The following is a 20,603-nucleotide window of genomic DNA, read 5'->3' as shown; positions in this document are numbered from 1 at the left end:
GCAGCTCTTAGGACGGCTTTGGACTTAGTTCCTGAAGTCAGGGGCAATGCTCTGCTGAGGATGCAACTATATAAGTTAAGAATGGCAAGAGACTTCAACAAAAGAGTTGCTAGACGTCCATTAAAGATGGGAGATCTCGTCCTAAGAAAATGGAAGCGGTCGGCCGAGCCAAAGAGTTAGGCAAGCTTACTCCTAACTGGGAAGGACCCTATAAGATAATCGAAGTCGTTCAGAATGGTACCTTTCGTCTGAAGGATTGGACGGACGTCCTATTCCTAGGACGTGGAATTCTGACACTTTGAAGAAATACTTTGTTTAGAGCACCCAGCTAAATTGTAATCTTTTCTAATGCATTACAATGAAAAAGTAGAATGTAGACATGTACCTTGACTATCCGTCAAGCAAACTTCATATAATACAATTCTACTTCTCTATGACTTTGTTTTAATTGTTTGCTTAAGTTACATACTACGTCAAAAGCTAACTAATTTTACAAAGCAAAAAGACAATGCACCTTTCATTAGGAGTTCGGCTGAACATGTTATCATTCTTAAACGGATAAAACATGTCAGATTTGGCCGGTTGTTTACTTAAAGAGTTAAACATCTCCTGAACAAGGTCGGCTGGAAATAAGACGCCTTAGTAAAGGTATCTTACTGTCCGTCCAAAAGCCACAAAACTTCGAAATAACAACCTTAGTAAAGGAACAAGTTATTTCATGATGTCACAAAGATGGACGAGTTTTTCCAAAGAATCAGTTCGTCCAACTATCATTCAGACGAGTTGCTCTCCAAAGAGGCAGCCCGTCAGAATATTTGCTTGGACGAGTTGCTTCTGGAATAAACCGCTCGTCTTAGTTGTTTAAAAATTATCTCCTTAACTCCTTCTTGAACCGGGAAAAGTTATAAAAATCTTGTCCAAGAAGGGGGGCATATAGGGGCATAATTCATAAATTGACTAAATCTTTGTCCAAGGACGAACGGCACCCACGTTCTGGCCGAACAAACTTTTATACTTGACAGTTTTTAAAATTCAAAAATTAAAAGCAAGTCTTTGCTTGAGCGTCGGGTTATGAACGTCCAGAAAAGAGCTACTGGGTCAGATCAGAATGATTGACGATTCTTTTATACTTGGTTTAATAATAGTAATAGATGAAATCGGCCAAAAGAGTTGATTAGACCAGCCAAATATTATGACGAGTTGTTTTTGTACTTGTAATAGATATGAGGTTGTAAGGTAATATGTCAAAAACAGTAAAGCATAGAACAAGAGAGATTGAAAAAGATAGCTTTTCATAAATGTAAAAAAGATGATTACAACCTAAATTCATCTAAGTACAAAAGGAGGAAAATTACAAGTGGCTCACGGCCAAGATACAAAAAGGAACTAAGCGGCAGGAGGATCATTGTCCTCTTCATCCTGGGCCTCAGCATCGTCCTCCCTCTCTTCATCTTCAGAAATTCTTCAAAACGGGAGGGTCGGCTCCGGATATAGTCGCCTTATGCAAAGCCTCCTGGAACTCCAGCCGACGAGTATATCTGGGGATATCCTCCTCTTCGGCCATCATGCCAAAAGCTTGCACTGCCCATTCCTTTGAGGTGTCTATGACGGTGTTCATAGCCTCTTTGGCGCCAGCAATGGTCTCGGCCACCTCAGTACGAAGGGCTTGGTTCTTGACCTTAAGGACGAGGTTCTCCTTGAAAAAATCAGCAGCCATCGTCATGACTGAGTTCCTCTCGTCCGTCAGGACACGTTCCAATGAGGCCCGTTCGTCCAGCATCTCCGTCAACCGAAGAAGGTAGACTTTGATCTGAGACTCTAGCTCGGCAGACCGTTTTTCCAGCGCAACCTTGGTCTGCTGATGCAACACCTCTTGCTGGGCCATAGCAAACTGGGCATGATCAGCGGCCGCCGTCACATCGTGGACGAGCTTCTTGTTCTCTTTTCTGAGCTCCTTTGCCCAGTCCTCTGTTATCATGCTGCGAGCAAAAAGCTGAACACATGAAAGGATAAGGCATGTCAGGACGGATAAAAAAAAAGTAAATAAATGTCAAGTATAAAACATAAGCGTCTAGAAAAAGAAAGATGTACCTCGGCAGCAAGCTGAGACATGTAACCTACATGCCCAGACGATGCTCCCCTTAACCCCTTAATATAAGGTTCGGGAAAGCACTTGAACAGCTCCGTCTTGAGCTTCTCACGATCGGACGAAGACATCTTTCCAAAAGCTGGAGAAGATTCATCGTCAGAGAGGCTAGGGGAGCCGTCAACAGCTGGACCCTTCCCTTTATCTGAAAGGTTAGACTCGTCAGTACACCTGATGGGAATAACCACGGTCTGTTTGTTGGACGGACTCATCGGACGCCCGCCAACCCGTAGTGTTCTAACTACGTTGGAATAGTAAGACTCACCAGAGGAACGGGAAGCCGTCCTATAAGCAGCCGGCATCTGGCCTACGAGTTGGGCCACAGGCCCAGAAAAGGCGGACCCGTCCACAGCCGTGTCCGGCTGAGAAGATTGTCCAGCATCGTCCAATATGACAACCTCGTCAGGTTGTGAAGGTGTGGGCTGCTCGGTCGGACCAGTATAGGCCACGAGGGCCCGGGAGTCAGCTTCAGTCGGCTCTTCTTTGGCCTCCTCCTTGGCCGGTAGCTCGATGACGACCTTGGGAACCGGCCGTGTGGTCTTCCTCTTCTTAGCAGTAAAGCCCTTTGCCTTTTTTGAGGGAGGGGCCTCACTGGTGCCGGCCGGCCGTTTCTTTGCTGCGGCTTTTTCGGCCAAAGCCTTAGAGGTTGGGGCATTTTTCTGAAAAAGGAAAAGATTAGAATGCACGTCAAGGTATCAACCAGGACGAATTGCTCCTCAAATGAGTAACTCGTCCAACGCTATTCTAGACGGACTGCCCCTCGACGAGGCAAACCGTCAAGGTATCAACCAGGACGGGTTGCTATTCAGATGAGTAACTCGTCCTATGCTATTCCAGACGGACTGTCCCCCTAAGAGGCAAGCCGTCAAGGAATCAATCTAGACGAGTTGCTTCTTGAGAAGATAGCTCGTCCAGTGTTTCTCTGGACGAATTGCCCCATGGGATGAACAAGTCGTCCAGGCACCATCCTGACGGGTTACCCTCCAAAGAAGCAGACCGGCCAGCTCAAAAAAAAAAAAAAAAAATGTATACATATACAATAGCTTACCAGAGTGTCGGCCCTCTTTTCGGCACCTGACTTACTGTACTCCTTCCATAGAGTATCCGCAAATCTGGACGAGCTCATGTCTCCTATCCAAGACTTCCTTAGTTTGCTCCTGGCTGAATCTGCAAAAGAGAATAAAACAAGTGTTGGATGAATGATAAGCAAGTCTAGAAATTTTTACTTGGAAGATTCTTAGTTGATATACCTCTGTCCTCGTCCTGCCGTAAGCCGACAGCGACTAGGAAGTTGTCATGGTAAAACATTTCCTTAAAAGGAATCCAATTGGACGGACCCTTGAAAGAAACATCTTCCATAGTATACTCCGAAATCCGGAAGTACTCCACAATCTCTTCGGCAGAGTTACTCTCCAGTTCCAGGTATGAGGCCATCCGTCCAGTGTTTGTGGTTGTCCGGCTAAAATACCGAAGATGGTTTGCCACCGCTTTACTGGGCGCCTGGACGAAGAGGAACTCGCCCTTCCATGAGTGCATCTTGGAAGTCTTATCCCAAGACGTCAAGAATCCTTGACGATTGCATACGCTCAGCCAGCTTCCTTCAATGGTCCTAGGGACCTTGGCAACATAGTGAATATGGGTGAAAGCCGGCCAGAGAAGGTCCTTTCCCTTTAAGTTGCAGACGGCCAGAAAGGTAAGGATGTTTTGCCAAGAGTTAGGGGCAAGCTGATTATGTCCTATGCCGTAATACTGAAGAAGTTGGCTTATGAAAGGGTGAAGGGGAAAGCGCAGGCCGGCATCTAATGCCAGCCGATAAACTGCAAAATGGCCGGAATGAGCACTGAAAATAGTGTCCTCTCGGCCGGGAAGGACAAAGTGGTAGCCAGGCATGGGCATAGCCACTGAAAAAGGTCTAAGGTCCGAGCCTAATCGTCCCAGCCATGTGTTATCGGCCAGGATGAACCTAGGGTCAGAAAGGGGACCTAGCCGCCGTCTTATTTCAGACGAAGTGGTTGATGGCTCCTCTGAGCCACTAGCAGGGTCAGAAGAGCTAGCCGTCCTCGGCTCATCTGAGATCGTCCTATGCATGGACGGGCTGGCTTCTGGGGAGCCCCTGATTTCTGGTTCCTCCTCGGCATGTTCTGGAGAAGGAGTTTGGTAGGCAGGACGAGCGCTTTGGGTCTCTCGTTCTCCTTCGGCTGGAATTCGCCCAGTGGATTCCTCCCTTTCAGAGCTAGAGGCCGGCATGGTTACCCCTCTTCTGATGCGAGCCGTTTGCTTGACGCGCGCCAGATTACCCTGCACAGGTAAAGACTGGGTCGTCGTTGACTTTGCCGTCCATGGCTAAAGATAAAGAATGCATGCCCGGCCAAGATAGGACCAACTCTAGAAGATGCCGAGGAAGTTAGGCCCTCTGTTCTAGGGTTAGCACCAACCCTTGAGCGGCCAGAAATTGTTCGAGGAAGAGGACGAATCCATTTTCTTAAAATATGTGTGCAATCAAGAAAAAGAGTTGAGAATATACCTGTAGAAGAAAGTTCGGACGAATGTTGAAGATGACTTGAAACCTCGGACGAGCAAAACAACAATTGCAAGAGCTTGGACGGGAGTTGTTCTTCTCTCTAAAAAGTTCAGTAAAAATTTTGCAGAGTCTCTCTCTCTAGAAAATTTCTCAGCAATGTTAAAATGATTCCAGGAGCGACTAAGGCACATATTTATAGAGGGGTGAAAATGACCCCCCCATCCGGTAAAAGTAACCGTTGTTCATAGGAGTTGACCTGTGGAGACCGGAAAAAAATGGCGCCTCTTTTTTGAAAAAGAGAAGGGCAGTTCCAGGTCGGTTAAAAGAGGAAGATTAACCGTCTTGGCGCCTCGAAGATAATAACTCCCTCTTTTAAGGGGAAAATGTTGTAGCCTAAAAATCAACGGCTCTGACGCTGACACGTGGCCTCATCTGAGCCATACATGTGGCATATACGCAGGGGAATAAAAGTACAAAAGGGCCTGAAGGTGACAGGCCTAAAAGTACGTTTCTCTGAAAAAAGTGTACTAAAAAGACCTTCTCCTGGCCCCAAAAATTGTACTTAGGCCCAGTAAGCCTGATTTACACCTTTATAGGAAAGTGAGGTGTACTGACCAATTAACAGCTGCCACGTGTCCCAAAACTTTGATTAGCCAATCAAATGCTCCCAAATTAGGGTGACATCAAGGCACATCAGTCATTTCAAACAGTATAAATAGTCCTTGATTTCAGGGTGAAAGGTACGTTTTCAGAGCATAGTACTGTTACTCTGTCATAAATTCTTCTCTCTCTCTCTCTACCTTCTCTCTCTAAAAGTTCCTTTACATCCCTGATATCTGACTTAAGCATCGGAGGGGGAAATACCACCCAAACCTCTAGGGTGGATCCCTTTTTTGCAGGTTACTGGTCAGGAGTTTGCTTCGGGATTTGAACCAATCATTGTTGCACAAGTCTCCAATTCTAAGAACCCATCTTTGGGAGTTGTGATATTAATTGCTAGTTTTACATAGCATAACAGAACTGAACTGAAAATAAGTTGGGAAGAACATGCCCTAAATTGTATGTAATAAATATATAAATAATATTTAAACAATAATAATATGAATATTAAATAATAACTATAATGATAAGTAATAATAATGATTAATACTAATAATAATAATAGTATTTTGGATATTTTTAAATGATAGTTATAAATAAATAATATTAATAATCATAAATTAATAATAATAATAATAATAATAATAATTAATGATAACAATGATAATTTATAATTATTATTTTATAATATTTTTATTAATATATTAATACTCGATGATGATTATATAATAACAATAATATCTAAGAAGTAAGTTAATATTACTATTTTAATAATTAGATTTAATAATATAATAATATTTAGTAATAAAAAATGTTGGGTTAAGAGCCGTTACGTACGAAATTGCATCATAAACCGTTTTGACACGATTTGATTGGTTTATGGGCTAAAAAACGTGGGTTTATTTGTGCTTTTGACCTAAACCATGTTCCTCCTAATAGTAATAGCAATAATATTGAGTAAAGCTATAATAAAAAAAATAATATATAGAAATAATAATAATAATAATAATAATAATAATAATAATAATAATAATAATAATAATACTTAATAATAATATATAAAAATAAATAATGATAATAATAATAATAATAATAATAATAATAATAGTAATAGTAATTAGTAAAATAAATTAGACCAACATAATAATAATATTTAATAAAAATAGTTATAAAAGAATAGAGTTGAACTGAACTGAACTGAACTGAGCTGAACTGAAAATAAGCTGGAGAGAACAGGCCCTTACGTTATCAATCCATAATAAAAGTAATAAACATAATGAAAAACATAATTAAAATAATAATAAAGAAAAGATGAGTGTGTAAAACTTGATTGAATTGAAGATGAATATGAAAGCTTGAATCTTGAATCTCCAAAGTAGCAATAGAAAATAAACTAGGGCATAAAACTAGAGAGGAAAAAGAACTTGATATTGAAAAGTAAGTAATAGATGTCCTCCTCTAATTAGAAAACCTCTAATATATAGTTCTAACTCCTAAAACTAGTAGGGCACCAAATTACAAGATAAGGAAACCAAATAAATCATTGAATGACCGAAATTATAACAACCGCGTGCGCATAAGAGGTTTATGGCAGACTGGGCCAACTTTCGAAGGCCATATCTATCAAAAACAACTCGCCTTGGACCATGCGACCTGTGTTTGGAAAGATCTTCAAGCCTACTTTCCAATGCCGCTAGAATCAACCCAGTATCAACATTGAGTCAGAAGTTATGGATAAAAGAGTGAACATGACTCGATTTCCATAATTCTATCAATGAATTCCAACTCCAATTTAGCTCCAATTTGCACTCAAATACATCCAAAATGATATTTATCAATGTATCTAGAATCCGGCTTTTTACCTACCACCTTTACCGACCGTCTGTGAATACGATTATTAAACATTAAATACCGACCGTTTTCGAAGTGGACGTGGAATACCGACCGTATTTAAAAAACCACCGACCGCTTCTCTGGTCCATAGGTGAATACCGACCCTTTTATTTGCTGCCCGCCGGAATCATCACTGATTTCGCGGTAGTCGAAGTCATGTTTACCCACCAGTTCGTGGCTGGGAAAAGACAAAAGAAAACGAGCCTTCACCTTATGGGGGTCAAACAAGAAAAGAATGAGAGTCTAGTCTACTATATAAAAAGATTTAATGAAGAATCCCTGAAGGTGTCCGATCTGCAGGACGCAGTAGTGTTCGCCGCCCTCATGTCCGGATTGCAGCCTGGTCGGCTCAGATGGACATTAGCTGAAAGTGAAGTCAAAACCTTTTCTGAGGCCATGGCGAAGGCCCAGAGATTTATCCAAACATCTGCCGTCACTCGGAAGACGGGGGTAAGAAGAGAAAAGAAGAGGGCAACCATAGGGATCAACTCAAGCAGCAAAAAACGGGTGATAGGTCGGACCGCTTTACAGATCATGGAAATGACCCCCGTTTCAACAAGAATCGGAGAGAAATCTATTTGGATATCAAGAACAAGGCTATGCTCCCTCATTGTCCACCTATTCGGACCTCCGCCTATCTGCGAGACAAGAGCCAGTGGTGCGAATACCACCGAGAATGTGGTCATACCACAAAAGATTGCAGATAACTGAAGAAAGGGCTGGACAACCTGGCCGACCAGGGGAAGTTGAACCGCTATCTCAAGCACACCAACGAAGAGAAGGGGAAGCAGAAGGTCGGTCAGTCTAACAGTGGGGATACAGAGGGGTTCATCGGAGTCATAGCAGGAGGCTTCGCCTTTGGAGGCCTAACCGGCCGAGCCAGGAAAGCTCACCTCCAAAACCTCAAGCATCAAGTATTAGAAGTCCAGCCAGGCCGGTCGCACTACCCCATCATGGCTTTCGGGGAGTCCAGCCGGTCAGTAAGCGTACCCCATGATGACCCCCTGGTCATCGAACTCAAAGTGGCCAATTCCAGGGTGAAGCGGGTGTTGGTCGATAGTGGGTCATTGGCTGATATAATCACGCTGGAATGCCTGAAAAAGCTGAAGTATAGTGAAAAGGATGTCACTCCCCTCGGTCAGCGACTCATAGGCTTTGGGGGAAACTCTGTGCATCCGGACAGATCGATAAAGCTCCCCACTCGGATGGGCGAGAAAGGTAAAGGAATAAGCCTACCAATTGACTTCCTAGTGGTCGACATCCCCTTGCCATACAACATAATAATGGGGCGACCTACTCTGAACAAGACAAAGGCTTCTATCTCCACCTACCAGCTCATGTAGTTCAAAACAGATGAAGGAAAGGTCGGGAAAATACAAGGTGATCAGCAAGCCGGAAGAGAATGTTATGTTAATAGTTTGAAGAGCAGAGCTGAAATCGACGTCCAAAAGGACTCGAAGAAGAGGAAAAGAGAAGAAGGTTCACCAAATAACCTTGGGGTATACATCACGGAGAACCCCAAACAGTACGAGCGACCTCAGCCAGCTGAGGAAGATGAATAAGTAGTGATCGGAGGAGAGCCCGGTCGGACTGTTAGGGTAGGTAAAGACCTCGATCCTGAAACCAGAACACAAGTTGTAGAGGTGCTCAAAGAGTACCAAGACGTGTTCACCTATGAAGCTTCAAAAATGCCCGGTCTTGATCCTAAAATTATGTGTCACGAGCTCAACATCAAGGAAGGATACAAGCCGGTCAAGCAAAAGCTAAGGCATCAGGGCCTAGAAAGATACAAAGCTGCGGCGGTCGAAGTTAAGAAGCTACTCGAGGCAGGCTTCATCGAAGAGTGTCAGTTTTTGGAGTGGTTGGCCAACGTGGTACTGGTCAAGAAGCCGAGCGGAGCTTGGCGAATGTGAATGGATTTCACAGACCTGATCAAGGCCTGTCCAAAAGATAACCACCCTCTCCCAAAAATTGATAGGCCGGTCGACTCTATAGCTGGCCACGCCCTCCTAAGTTTCATGGATGCAAATGCAGGCTATCATCAGATTCCGATGCCAGAGCATGACCGCCTTCACCACCCCTCAAGGGGTTTATTGTTACAAGATGATGCCATTCGGCCTGAAAAATGTCGGGGCCACCTACCAGCGGACGGTTAACAAAATCTTCAGTGATCAGTTGGGTCGGAATGTATAGGAGTATGTTGACGGCATGATAGTCAAAAGCGAAGCCCACTCTGATCATCCGGCCGACCTGAGGGAGACGCTGAGCACTTTGAGGAAGTATCGCATGATGCTCAACCCTAAGAAATGCGTCTTTGGGATAAAAGGGGGTAAGTGCCTCGGATTTCTAGTTGATGAGAGGGGCATTGAAGCCAACCCCGGTAAAATCAAGGCGGTGCTCGAGATGAAATCCCCTCGGAATGTCAGAGAAGTGCAACGCTTCACTGGATGTCCAGCTGCAGTCGGACGTTTCTTATCCCGGTCGGCTGACAAGAGCTTGTTCTTTTTCAAGGCTCTTAAGAGAAAGGAATTCACATGGGACGAAGAAGCCGAGCAGGCCTTCACCTCCCTCAAACAACACCTCTCAACTCTTCCGAAGCTCATGTCCCCCTTGCCGGGGGAAACATTGTTCATTTACTTGGCGGTATCAGAATACGCGCTCAGCGCTGTGCTGGTGGCCGAAAGGGAAGGGGCGCAACACCCGATCTACTTCATTAGCCATGCCTTCCGAGGGGCAGAAGTAAAATATAGCAAAGTGGAGAAGATGGTCTTCGCCCTCGTCATGGCTAGTCGAAAACTAAAACCTTACTTTCAGGTCCACCAGATCAAAGTCCTCACCGGACAACCCCTCCGCAAAGTCATTGAAAGCAGAAACCACTCCAGTCGGATGACAGATTGGGCCGACCAACTGGCCGACTTCGGTTTGGAATATGAGCCTAGAAGGGCCATAAAAGCCCAAGCCTTAGTTGATTTCATAACAGAATGCACAACTCGGCCCCCGGTCGGCCAAAGAGAGGAGTGGGAATTGTTCGTGGATGGTTCTTGTACCATGTTGGGGTGCGGAGTAGGGCTAGTGCTCAAACCCCCGGTCGGAGAAAAGATGGAGTATGCTATCAAGTTCGAGTTCCTGGGGTCTAACAATGAAGCAGAGTATGAGGCTCTCATCGTCGGGCTCCAGCTCTGCATTTTGGCTGGAGCTACAGCAGTCGAGGCCCGGTCGGACTCCCAGCTCATAGTGTGACAGGTCTCAGGAGAGTACGAGGCAAAATAAGACAATATGAGGATGTACTTGGCTAAAACCCAGGAATTCGTCAAGAAGCTCTCTCATTTCCACATCATCCATATACCGAGGTCGGAAAACCAACAAGCCGACGCCCTAGCTCGCATAGCCAGTTCAGCAGAAGGGTCAGCTCCTCGGACCATCATGTGGGAGGTGCTCCGCCAGCCTAGCATAAATGCCAAGGAACAACTATCTCTGGATCGGACATCCACCTGGATGGACGAAGTGGTCAGATACTTGAGAGATGGGGCACTTCTAGCAGAAGTTAAAGAAGATGAGAGAATCAAGCACCGAGCAGGTTGGTTCTTATGGCATGACGAACAACTTTACAAAAAATCATACACGCATCCACTTCTGAAGTGCGTAACTCCTGAAGAAGGAAACTACATCCTAAGGGAGATACACCAAGGAGCATGTGGTAGCCATTAGGGTGAAAGGACCATAGCTGGAAAAGCTCTAAGGGCAGGATACTATTGGCCTACTCTCAAGGCAGATGCACAAGAACTGGTGAAGAGGTGCCCCTCTTGCCAAATCCACTCGAATATTCCTAGAGCCCCAGCCACCCCCCTCACTTCAATTCAAGCAGTTCTTCCATTTGATAAATGGGGCATGGACCTCCTCGGTCCCTTTCCCCCAGCCTCGGGTCAGCGTAAATTCTTGATAGTGGCGATAGATTATTTCACCAAGTGGCCAGAAGGCGAGCCACTTGCCTCCATCACTCACAAACAGGTGCAAGCGTTCATATGGAAGAACATAATCACCAGATTTGGGGTGCCCAGAGCCCTAGTATCAGATAATGGCTGGCAATTCAACAGCGGGCCAATCCGGGAATATTGTGCCCGTTTCGGCATACAGACGAGGTTCTCAGCGGTATCCCGACCGCAGACCAACGGTCAAGCTGAAGCTGCCAACAAGATAATGCTCAAAGGGATCAAAAAGTCCTTAGATGCAGCAAAAGGGGCTTGGGTAGATGATCTACCTGGAGTTCTCTGGTCGGCTCGGACAACTACTAAAGAGGCCACTGGGTGCTCCCCGTTCGGTCTGGTGTATGGTAGTGAAGCAGTTATGTCTGTAGAAGTCGGTTCCCATTACCCCGGATAACCTTCTACGACTTCGAGAAAAATGAAGAAGAGAAGCCTATTAATCTGGATCTATTACCATAAACAAGGGGCAACGCCTTACTAAGATCGATCCGCTACAAACAAAGAGTGACTCGGAAATTCAACCGTCGAGTTAAAATAAGGCCCATCCAGCTCGGAGATTGGGTGGTAAGGAAGGTCGAGGCAACAGGGCTCTCGCACCTCAAAGGCAAGTTGGGAGCTAACTGGGATGGCCCTTACAAAGTTACCAAAGTAATCAAACCTGGCACATTCCAACTGGAGAACCCTGAAGGCATTCCACTTGCTCGGCCATGAAATGTGGACAACCTCAAGAAATTTTATGTCTAATGTTCGTCAATTCCAATTGGGGAATATATGCAAGATGTAAACTGGCCAAAAGTATGTGGCGTGTAATTGCTCGGATCATTTCAGGTCAGATATATATGAAGACTTAACCAGTCAACTTCAATTTCAATTTTGTTCAATTCAATCAAAACGTGACTTAACCAGTCCGGAAAGATAATGTACTTGAGCAAAAATATAGTAATTGCAATTGACAAACTCAGAGATGGTCGAATAAAACGAGGGAAGCAAATCATAATTTCATTCCTATTTAAAAGTCAAAGAATTACAAGCTAAAGACAGGTACTACCAAGGCCAATTAATGCAAAATAAAAGCAAGTACAATCCTAAGCAACTAGGGGGTTGGTCTGCTCATTTGTGCTCCCAACAAGCTCCTCGGACCTCGCCACTTCAGGCTGCTGATCCTCCCCAATGGCCTCCTCCTCGACGTCGACGGCCTCCTCAGAATCAGACAGATTGATGTTCAGCTCGGCGAGGAGGGCCTGATCCTCGACGTCCTCGGACCAGGAGAAGGACGGATGTGACTTGGCCAAGGCTTCCTTCAGTCGTTTCATGGCGTCGTCCTACCCCATCTTCTGGGTGGCCGAGCCGACCTGATTGACAAACGTTTCCCATGCCTCGGACTCCTTCCAGGCTGCAAACCATTCGTCCTGGGTTGACGGACACCATTGTTATTAAAATCCCGATTCGAATCTTACGATTTTACGATCCTGGAGGATCTCACCGATCCCGATCCTACATAGGATCTTAATCTTGTAGGATCTTTCGATCCTACCCAACCACAAAAAATCACATGGCAGAATCTTAACACGATTCTACGATCCTACGACTCTACGATCCGATCCTACCGTATAAAAACCATAAACTAATTTCACATATTATATTTCTCCTATTAGATTTTGGTCGCATGTTACTTCAATCTTATAGTATTGAAAAACTATCATCATTTGCTAATTAAAAAATTCATTATTAATATGTATAAATTTTTAACATGAGGTTCTCACCATATTTTGGTATAATTATCTTTATTTCACCGAATTGTAGGATCTTACGATCCTACGATCCGATCCCACCGATTCGATTCTACCAACCTCTACGATCCAAAGTAGGATCCCGATCCTGATAACATTGACGGACACGCCTCAATCTCAGCCAGCTTAGACATCAGCTCCGACACTTTGCTGAGCGCCTCGGCTATTTGTTTGTCAGCAGCTAGCTTGGCCAGGTCGGCATTCTCCTTGTCCTTAATGAGCCTGGCCTTGTCCAGAGCCCATTGAGCCCGCTCTTTCTAAATGTCCTCCTGATCCTGCTTCATACATATTTCGATGTTGGCAAGCTTGGCCTCGGCTATCCGTTGGCCCTCTTGTGCAGCGTATAATTTGTCGAAGTGCTTCTTGCCCTTCGCCTCCAGGTCCGCCACCTCCTCGGCTAAGCGAACCATGTTCCTGGCCACGCTGGCCAACCAAGCAGAGAACTGAAACAAAAAAGAAGCAACAGTTAGCAACTCGAAACAAGAAAACAAACAAGTTCAGAAAGAGGATCGGGGATCACCTCGACCCAGCAGCGGAACAGGTCGTCGGTCTCCCGAGGCCCGCTGGTGGCATTGATGTGCTCCTGGTCGGCAAGGAAGTACAGACAGTCCACCGCGTTTGTCCAATGGGTGTCTAACCCGTGGATGTCCAGCTCAGAGAAAGATTTAGCCGAAGCCAAGCTTAGTTCCTCCGGGTCGTCGGTCGGACCGCTATGAGGAGAAGCCGGTATATATTAGGGACTTCTAATAGGGCGGAAGTCGTCAAAATGAAGGGAGATGCGAGTCCCCTCAGTCTGTTCAGTTCGTCCCTCAGGCCGAGGACTATTCACCTCTACGGGCCTGGTTTTCTTCGCCCTCTCGGCCTGAGCTTTGGCCACCACTTTCTCGGCCTGGGTCACCTTCTCGGGAGCCCTCTCCTTTCTCTTCTTTGAAGCCTTGGGCTTCGAAGGATCCTGCAAAAAGACAGAGTTAGTCGGATACAAAAAGGGCACAAAGTATCTCAAAGAAAGGAAACCTACCTTGGAGTCGGAGGAACGCTGAGCTTCTTCACCTTCAGCTCGGCCCAGAGCTGAGCCGCCCTCATTGCAGCGTTGTTCAACTTGTCCGCCATTTCAAGATCGGATTCCAAGAGAAATGCTAAGGAAGAAGCTGCAACAAAAACGGAGTTAGAACAATGTAAAATCACAAGTATAAGGACAACCTAAATAACGCCCTCGGCCGATTACCCTTGGGAAATGTCCGGCTCAGCCCGACCGCCGACAACAGATGTTCATTCTTAAACAGGCGGTAGCTCGGTAGCCAATTGCTGGCCACATAAACCTCTCCCCCATGGACAATCTTGGCCTCGATCTGTATATAGCAAGCAGCGACGGCCTCTTCCTTTGATAACTACGGAACCCTAAAGTTAAGCTCATAGTTCGGCTCTATCTCCGGTGGGACAGTTGGGACCCCCCAGTATCCTCCATAGAAAACAAAAGTGAACTCCCTCCTTAACCTTTCTGGGACGTGAGCAGGTCGAGCACCGCTTTATACCCTTGACGAGCCTGAAAGTACCACCAGCCTGGACCATTTTCCCCGGCCATCATCTTGACAAGTTTAAACATGTGGTGCCACAAGGTGATGGTGGGTCGGACGCTCAGTATCGCACAGATCACCTGAACAACATTGATTCCACCCTAAGAGTTTGGGGAGATCTGACTAATAGTAAGGTTGTATGCGTTCAATAAGTCCTTGCCAAAAGAAGTTAGGGGAAATCGGAGACCCATCTCCATGGACTTGTAATACACAGTTGTGCAGCCCGGGGGAGGAGTGAGGATTGTGTGAAAAGCTTCCGGTCGGACCAGCATATAAGGGTCCCTTATTTGGAACCTTGTAGCTTTCCCCCTCGGGTCATCGAGAAGAGCCTTCATCAATGAGGGTAAGGGGAACTTCGACCCAGGACCCCCTTCGGATCAGATCAGGATACTCCGGTCGGCCAGAGGTGGATGTCTCTCCTTCGCCATCCGACATGGTTATCCTCACTACACCATCATCAACGTATTTGTCTAAGTAACTAGCTTTGGAAGGAAAGGCCAGGGACACTTCCCAGGGGAAGGGAACAGCGCCCTCGGCCTCTTCCTCTACTGACGATGAGGGGCTCGGGAGCAGAACCACGTCAAGAACGGCCGAGGGGTCGGGACAACTTATTAAGGTCGACACCAACGTTATTCCCATCCCCCTCACCTCCTCGGACAAATTATAGGGAGGTGAAGTCGGAGGTGTCACCGACTCGGACGATTCTCCCATTATTTATAAGCAAGGGAGTCGGTCGAGGTTATTAAAAGACAAAAACCAAAAAGTTAAAAAGCAAGGGTGTACGCGTTCGGACGACTGAAACTGAAGAAGTTGCTGAAAAGTTAGAGGGAAGCGGGAGCTTTTAGAGAGAGAAAGAGAATGCAAAAGTTTAAGAAATTAAAACGTCAAAACTTTTGTTTCCGTACATATATATAGGCGTGCCTCGGGACGCGTCTCATCATGGGCCCATTAAATGTCGCCAAATGGCACCGTTTCCGCCTCGAAAAGGCGGCCCGGGGAAGTTAAAACGTCAAAACTTTTGGGAAACTCCATCCAGCTCAACCACACAGCTGACAAATGCCATGTGGCAGGCACCACTAGTGTCCAGCTCAGTGTTATCCGCTCGGCCACAGCAACGATCCCTTTGAGGACACCGGTCGGACAAGAAGACAGTCTCCTCAAATCTCCTTCATTTAGCCAAATAAGCTAAGTGCTAGGAGGTATCTGGTCGGCCTCTCCAGCGCCCGGCAATATGGAACCTGGTCGGTCAACATGGGGCTTCCTTACCCTATGTCCGACCAGGTCTCTTCAAACCTCCTTCCCTTAGCCAAATAAGCTAAGTGCTAGGAGGTATCTGGTCGGCCTCTCCAGGGCTTGTTAGCCCCTGTCCGAGCAGCGTCCGACAATATGGAACGTGGTCGGTCAACATGGGGCTCCCTCACCCTATGTCCGACCAGGTCTCTTCAAATCTCCTTCACTTAGCCAAATAAGCTAAGTGCTAGGAGGTACCTGATCGGCCTCTCCATGGCTTGTTAGCCCCTGTCCGAGCAGCGCCCGGCAATATGGAACCTGGTCGGTCAACATGGGGCTCCCTTACCCTATGTCCGACCAGGTCTCTTCAAACCTCCTCCACTTAGCCAAATAAGCTAAGTGCTAGGAGGTATCTGGTCGGCCTCTCCAGGGCTTCTTAGCCCCAGTCCGAGCAGCGCCCGACAATATGGAACCTGGTCGGTCAACATGGGGCTCCCTTACACTATGTCCGACCAGGTCTCTTCAAACCTCCTTCACTTAGCCAAATAAGCTAAGTGCTAGGAGGTATCTGGTCGGCCTCTCCAGGGCTTGTTATCCCCTGTCCGAGCAGGCCCGGCAATATGGAACCTGGTCGGTCAACATGGGGCTCCCTTACCCTATGTCCGACTAGGTCCCTTCAAATCTCCTTCACTTAGCCAAATAAGCTAAGTGCTAGGAGGTACCTGATCGGCCTCTCCAGGGCTTGTTAACCCCTGTCCGAGCAGCGCCCAACTATATAGAACCCGGTCGGTCAGCATGGGGCTCCCTTACCCCTGTCCGACCAGGTCTCTCCAAGCACCCTTCACTTAGCCCAATAAGTTAAGTGTCATGAGGCACCTGGTCGGTCTCTCTAGGGTTCATTAGCCCCCATCCGAGCAGTTTTCGGCCATAAAGGACCAGGTCGGACGATATGGGGCTCCAAGCCTCCATGTCCAAGCCGATCTCCCTCTCTTCATGGACCGACTGGGTAACCTACCAAAACCCGGTCGGCCCTCCAGGGATTCATGTTCTCAACCGACCAGGTATCCTGAAGGACACCTGGTCGGCGCCTTATTGAGTCTCCCCTCGACCGACCAGATATCCTAGGGAGATCCGATCGGTGCTCCAGAGCGTTCTCCAAGCCATCAGGTATCTCACAAAGGCGCATGATCGGCTCCATGACGACAAGTCGAGACCCCCGCTCGGCCGTGGTTCCCATAACTCGATTGTCATGCAATTCAGAGGCGGTCGGGCCCCCAGCCGACCAGGGCTCCTTTACTTCCCTCGGTTGGAGAGAAGGGCCTCCAACAATCCGGTCGGTAGGAAATCAGAAAGGGCGAATCATTACGCCACCAACAGGCCTCACCCGGTCGGATGGTTCCCCCCATTCCTGGCATGGGGCTAAATGTTTGGGCCCATTAAATCTGGCGAAAGGCCCTATACCAGCTGGCACTACCACATAAGCTTCGTGGGTCCCACCTATTACAGCATGGCCAGCAGCCATTGGGGGACTCAAGGGGCCCACAGAAATCATTCTAGAAAAGGTGTCTTCATCCATCCCTAGGCGAACTGTCCTATCAAAAAGGTCTTTTCCCAGGGGTTTTCACCACTATAAATACCCCTTGTCCCATCAATGCAAAGGTATTGAAATCTCACCTAACTGGAGTTTCTCACTCTAGACTCTCTCTCTACCTCAATCATCAACTGACTTGGGCGTCGGAGGGGCGATCCCGGAACAACCCCCGGGGTAGTTTTACGTGTTTTGCAGGATTCCGGTGAACAGATAACCAGCTCTACTCGGATTAAAAGACTTGCTCAGCACAGACCATTAACCTTAATTTATAGACGGAAACAACATTGTCATGCACTAGTATTGATGCTTTAAGCATGTTTATTTCCTGAAAGCATTTGTGAGCACCTGATTTGCAACTCATTCTTTAAACTTAGTATTGATACAACTTCATCTCCATATAATGATAGATGATATATTTTGTTCTTGTGCTTCTGCTATTTTTTTTCTTTTTTATAAGTTAAAAAATACGGAAAAACCTAAACCAGATGGCAAAGAGACCAACCAACAGGTGCAACAAGAGTAATACAACTTCAGATTATGGAAACAACATAGTGAAAATAATATAATGAAAGTAAGACAACTAGGAGACAACAAAAGTATCAAATCACGTAGTAACTCCTAAAGTCACGATGATGTACTTCACTATGAAGTGTAAGAGTACTTTATATCATTTATTGAATCACATAACTACTTCATGATTGCTTGCAGATTTATTAGATAAAATACTTCGGGTTCAGCCAAACGTGAAGAAAATATACCTCGTTAAGAATACCTAGCATAGTCTCCTTGAGAACAGCTTGTAAGTAAAGTAAATATTTGAGGTCTGATTCTTCGGATAACTTGTAATTTATAACATAATGTGTGATACTCCTATGTTCATTTTGACGCGATTAAAGTTTTATGTAGTAAATGACGATATTGATTTTAGAGTTTCTTAGTAATATTGTTTTAATTGAGATGTGTAGAATTGAGGATCATGAAACGAAGAGAGTGTAGTTGGATGTATGATAGGCATGAGGGACGCTTTCTCAAGACTGAGTTTGTGAATGGAGTTCGAGATTTTATTGAATTCGCACAACAAAATCATAAATTCAAAGACGCTGAGAAAATTCGATGTCCATGCTTTCGGTGTAACAACGAACGATTATTTGATGTTGACATTGTTAGAGAACATCTTTATAAAAAAGGATTTTGCCATGACTATTTTGATTGGATATGTCACGGGGAAACTGTTGACGAACCCCCATCGGAGCCATCAAATCCTTATCGAGACATGATTGTTGATGCTCTTGGACATAATGAAGAAAATCCAAACAATGAGCAAATAAATAATGTCGAAGAGGAGCCAAATGACGAAGCTAAAAATTTTTTGAGCTCCTTAAAGCTGTCGATAGCCCGTTGTACGAAGGGAGCAAAGTATCTATCTTGGAGATGGCATCAAGAATAATATCTTTGAAGTGTGAGTACAATCTACCACACATGTGTGTTGATGGATTTGCATCTTTATTGAATGAAGTGATTCCAAATAACAACCAAATGAGTACAACTGTCTATGATACTAAGAAAGTTCTTAAAGGCTTACAGCTCCCACATGAGAAGATACATGCATGTCGTAACAATTGTATGCTATTTTGGAAAGGCGATGCACATTTAATGAAGTGTAGCATATGTGACTGTGATCGTTACAAGAAGACTCCTAAAGGCAAGCTTATTCCAGAAAAGGTCCTAACATATTGTCCTATCAAACCCCGATTGCAAAGGCTTTATGCGACGAAGAATATTTCAGAGAAAATGACATGGCATGCCAAAAAGCATCGGGTTTCGGGTACTATGGAACATCCTAGTGGTAGTGAGGCTTGGAAGCATATTGATACCACTTTTCCTGATTTTGCCTCTGAGACACGTAATGTTCGATTAGGTTTGTGCACTGATGGCTTTTCACCCTTTGGTAAGTTTGGAGGACAATATTCTTGTTCGCCTGTAATTCTTACTCCATATAATTTGCCTCCATCAATGTGTATGAAAAAGGCTTTCATGTTCCTCTCTTTACTAGTTCCCAGTCCTAAGAATCCAAAGGGTAATTTAGATGTCTACATGCAACCATTAATTGAAGAGCTCAAACAATTGTGGGAGATTGGTGCTATGACTTATGATATTTCACATAAACAAAATTTCATGCTCCATGTAGTGCTTCTGTGGACCGTAAGTGGTTTTCCTGCATATGGTATGTTGTCTGGATGGGCTACTGCTGGAAAAAAAGCTTGTCCATATTGTATGGAAGAAACTAAGGCATTTTGACTTGATAATGGCAATAAAGTCTCATGGTTTGATTGCCACAGGAAGTTTCTTCCACATGATCACCCTTTTCGTAAAAATAAAATAGCTTTTCGCAAAAACAAAGTGGAAAATGGCATGGCTCTAGCTATGATGTACGAAGATGATATGTGGCAATGTGTGAAAGACTTGCCTAAAGCCACTGATGGCCCTGAAGCTCTCAAAATCTTGAAGAAAGCTAAAAAGGGTTGGTCTAAACAAAATTCTTTTTGGGAACTTCCTTATTGGAAAGATTTGCTTATTCGACACAGCCTAGATGTCATGCACATTGAGAGAAACTTCTTTGATCAACTTATACACACAGTGATGGATGTGAAAGGCCAAACTTCGGAAAATTTAATGCGAGAAAAGACTTGAAGTGTCTATGTAAGCGTCGACAGTTAGAGCTTACCTACGACGAACGGGGGAAACGAAATCATGCCAAAAGCCCCTTTTGCACTTGACAAGGCTCAAAGGAAGGTCTTATGTGAATGGGTTCGTGACTTAAAAGTTTTCGGATGGATTTGCATCTGACTTGAGTAGATGTGTTGATCTTCAAACATCTAGGCTTTTTGGAATGAAAAGCCATTATTGTCATGTCTTTATGGAGAGGTTACTACCGGTTGCTTTAAAAGAGTTGCTACCTTCGCATGTTTGGAAAGCAATTACCGAGATCAGTCAGTTCTTTCGTGACTTATGTGCATCCACTATCCAAGTCGATGATATGGATCGTTTGGATAAAAATATAGCTGAAATTTTGTGCAAACTTGAAAAGATATTTCCTCCTGCATTCTTCAACTCGATGGAGCATTTGCCGATTCATTTGGCTTATGAAGCTAAGGTTGGTGGTCCATGCAATATAGGTGGATGTATCCCTTTGAAAGGTAACAAAGAAATTTTTAAGTAAAATATGTTCTTTTAAGAATGAAGTTCTAACATGACAAAGTTTTCACAACGATATC

General features: G+C 45.2%; 1 protein-coding gene across 1 annotated transcript; it reads right to left on the bottom strand.

The window, feature by feature from the left end:
- Window positions 1-1,453: 1,453 nt before the first annotated feature.
- LOC130589542 (uncharacterized) lies at window positions 1,454-3,623 on the bottom strand. The gene is made up of 4 exons (XM_057390823.1): window positions 3,195-3,623; window positions 2,412-2,805; window positions 2,092-2,291; window positions 1,454-1,993 (listed from the first exon to the last, which is right to left on the bottom strand). Exons 1-4 carry the CDS (start codon window positions 3,270-3,272, stop codon window positions 1,454-1,456), a joined length of 1,212 nt encoding a protein of 403 aa, XP_057246806.1. The 5' UTR covers window positions 3,273-3,623.
- Between the last annotated feature and the right edge of the window lie 16,980 nt (window positions 3,624-20,603).

This window comes from Beta vulgaris, chromosome 7 (genome assembly GCF_026745355.1).
Source record: "Beta vulgaris subsp. vulgaris cultivar EL10 chromosome 7, EL10.2, whole genome shotgun sequence".
Taxonomy (NCBI): Eukaryota; Viridiplantae; Streptophyta; class Magnoliopsida; order Caryophyllales; family Amaranthaceae; genus Beta; species Beta vulgaris.
This window is presented reverse-complemented; position numbering and strand designations above follow the sequence as displayed.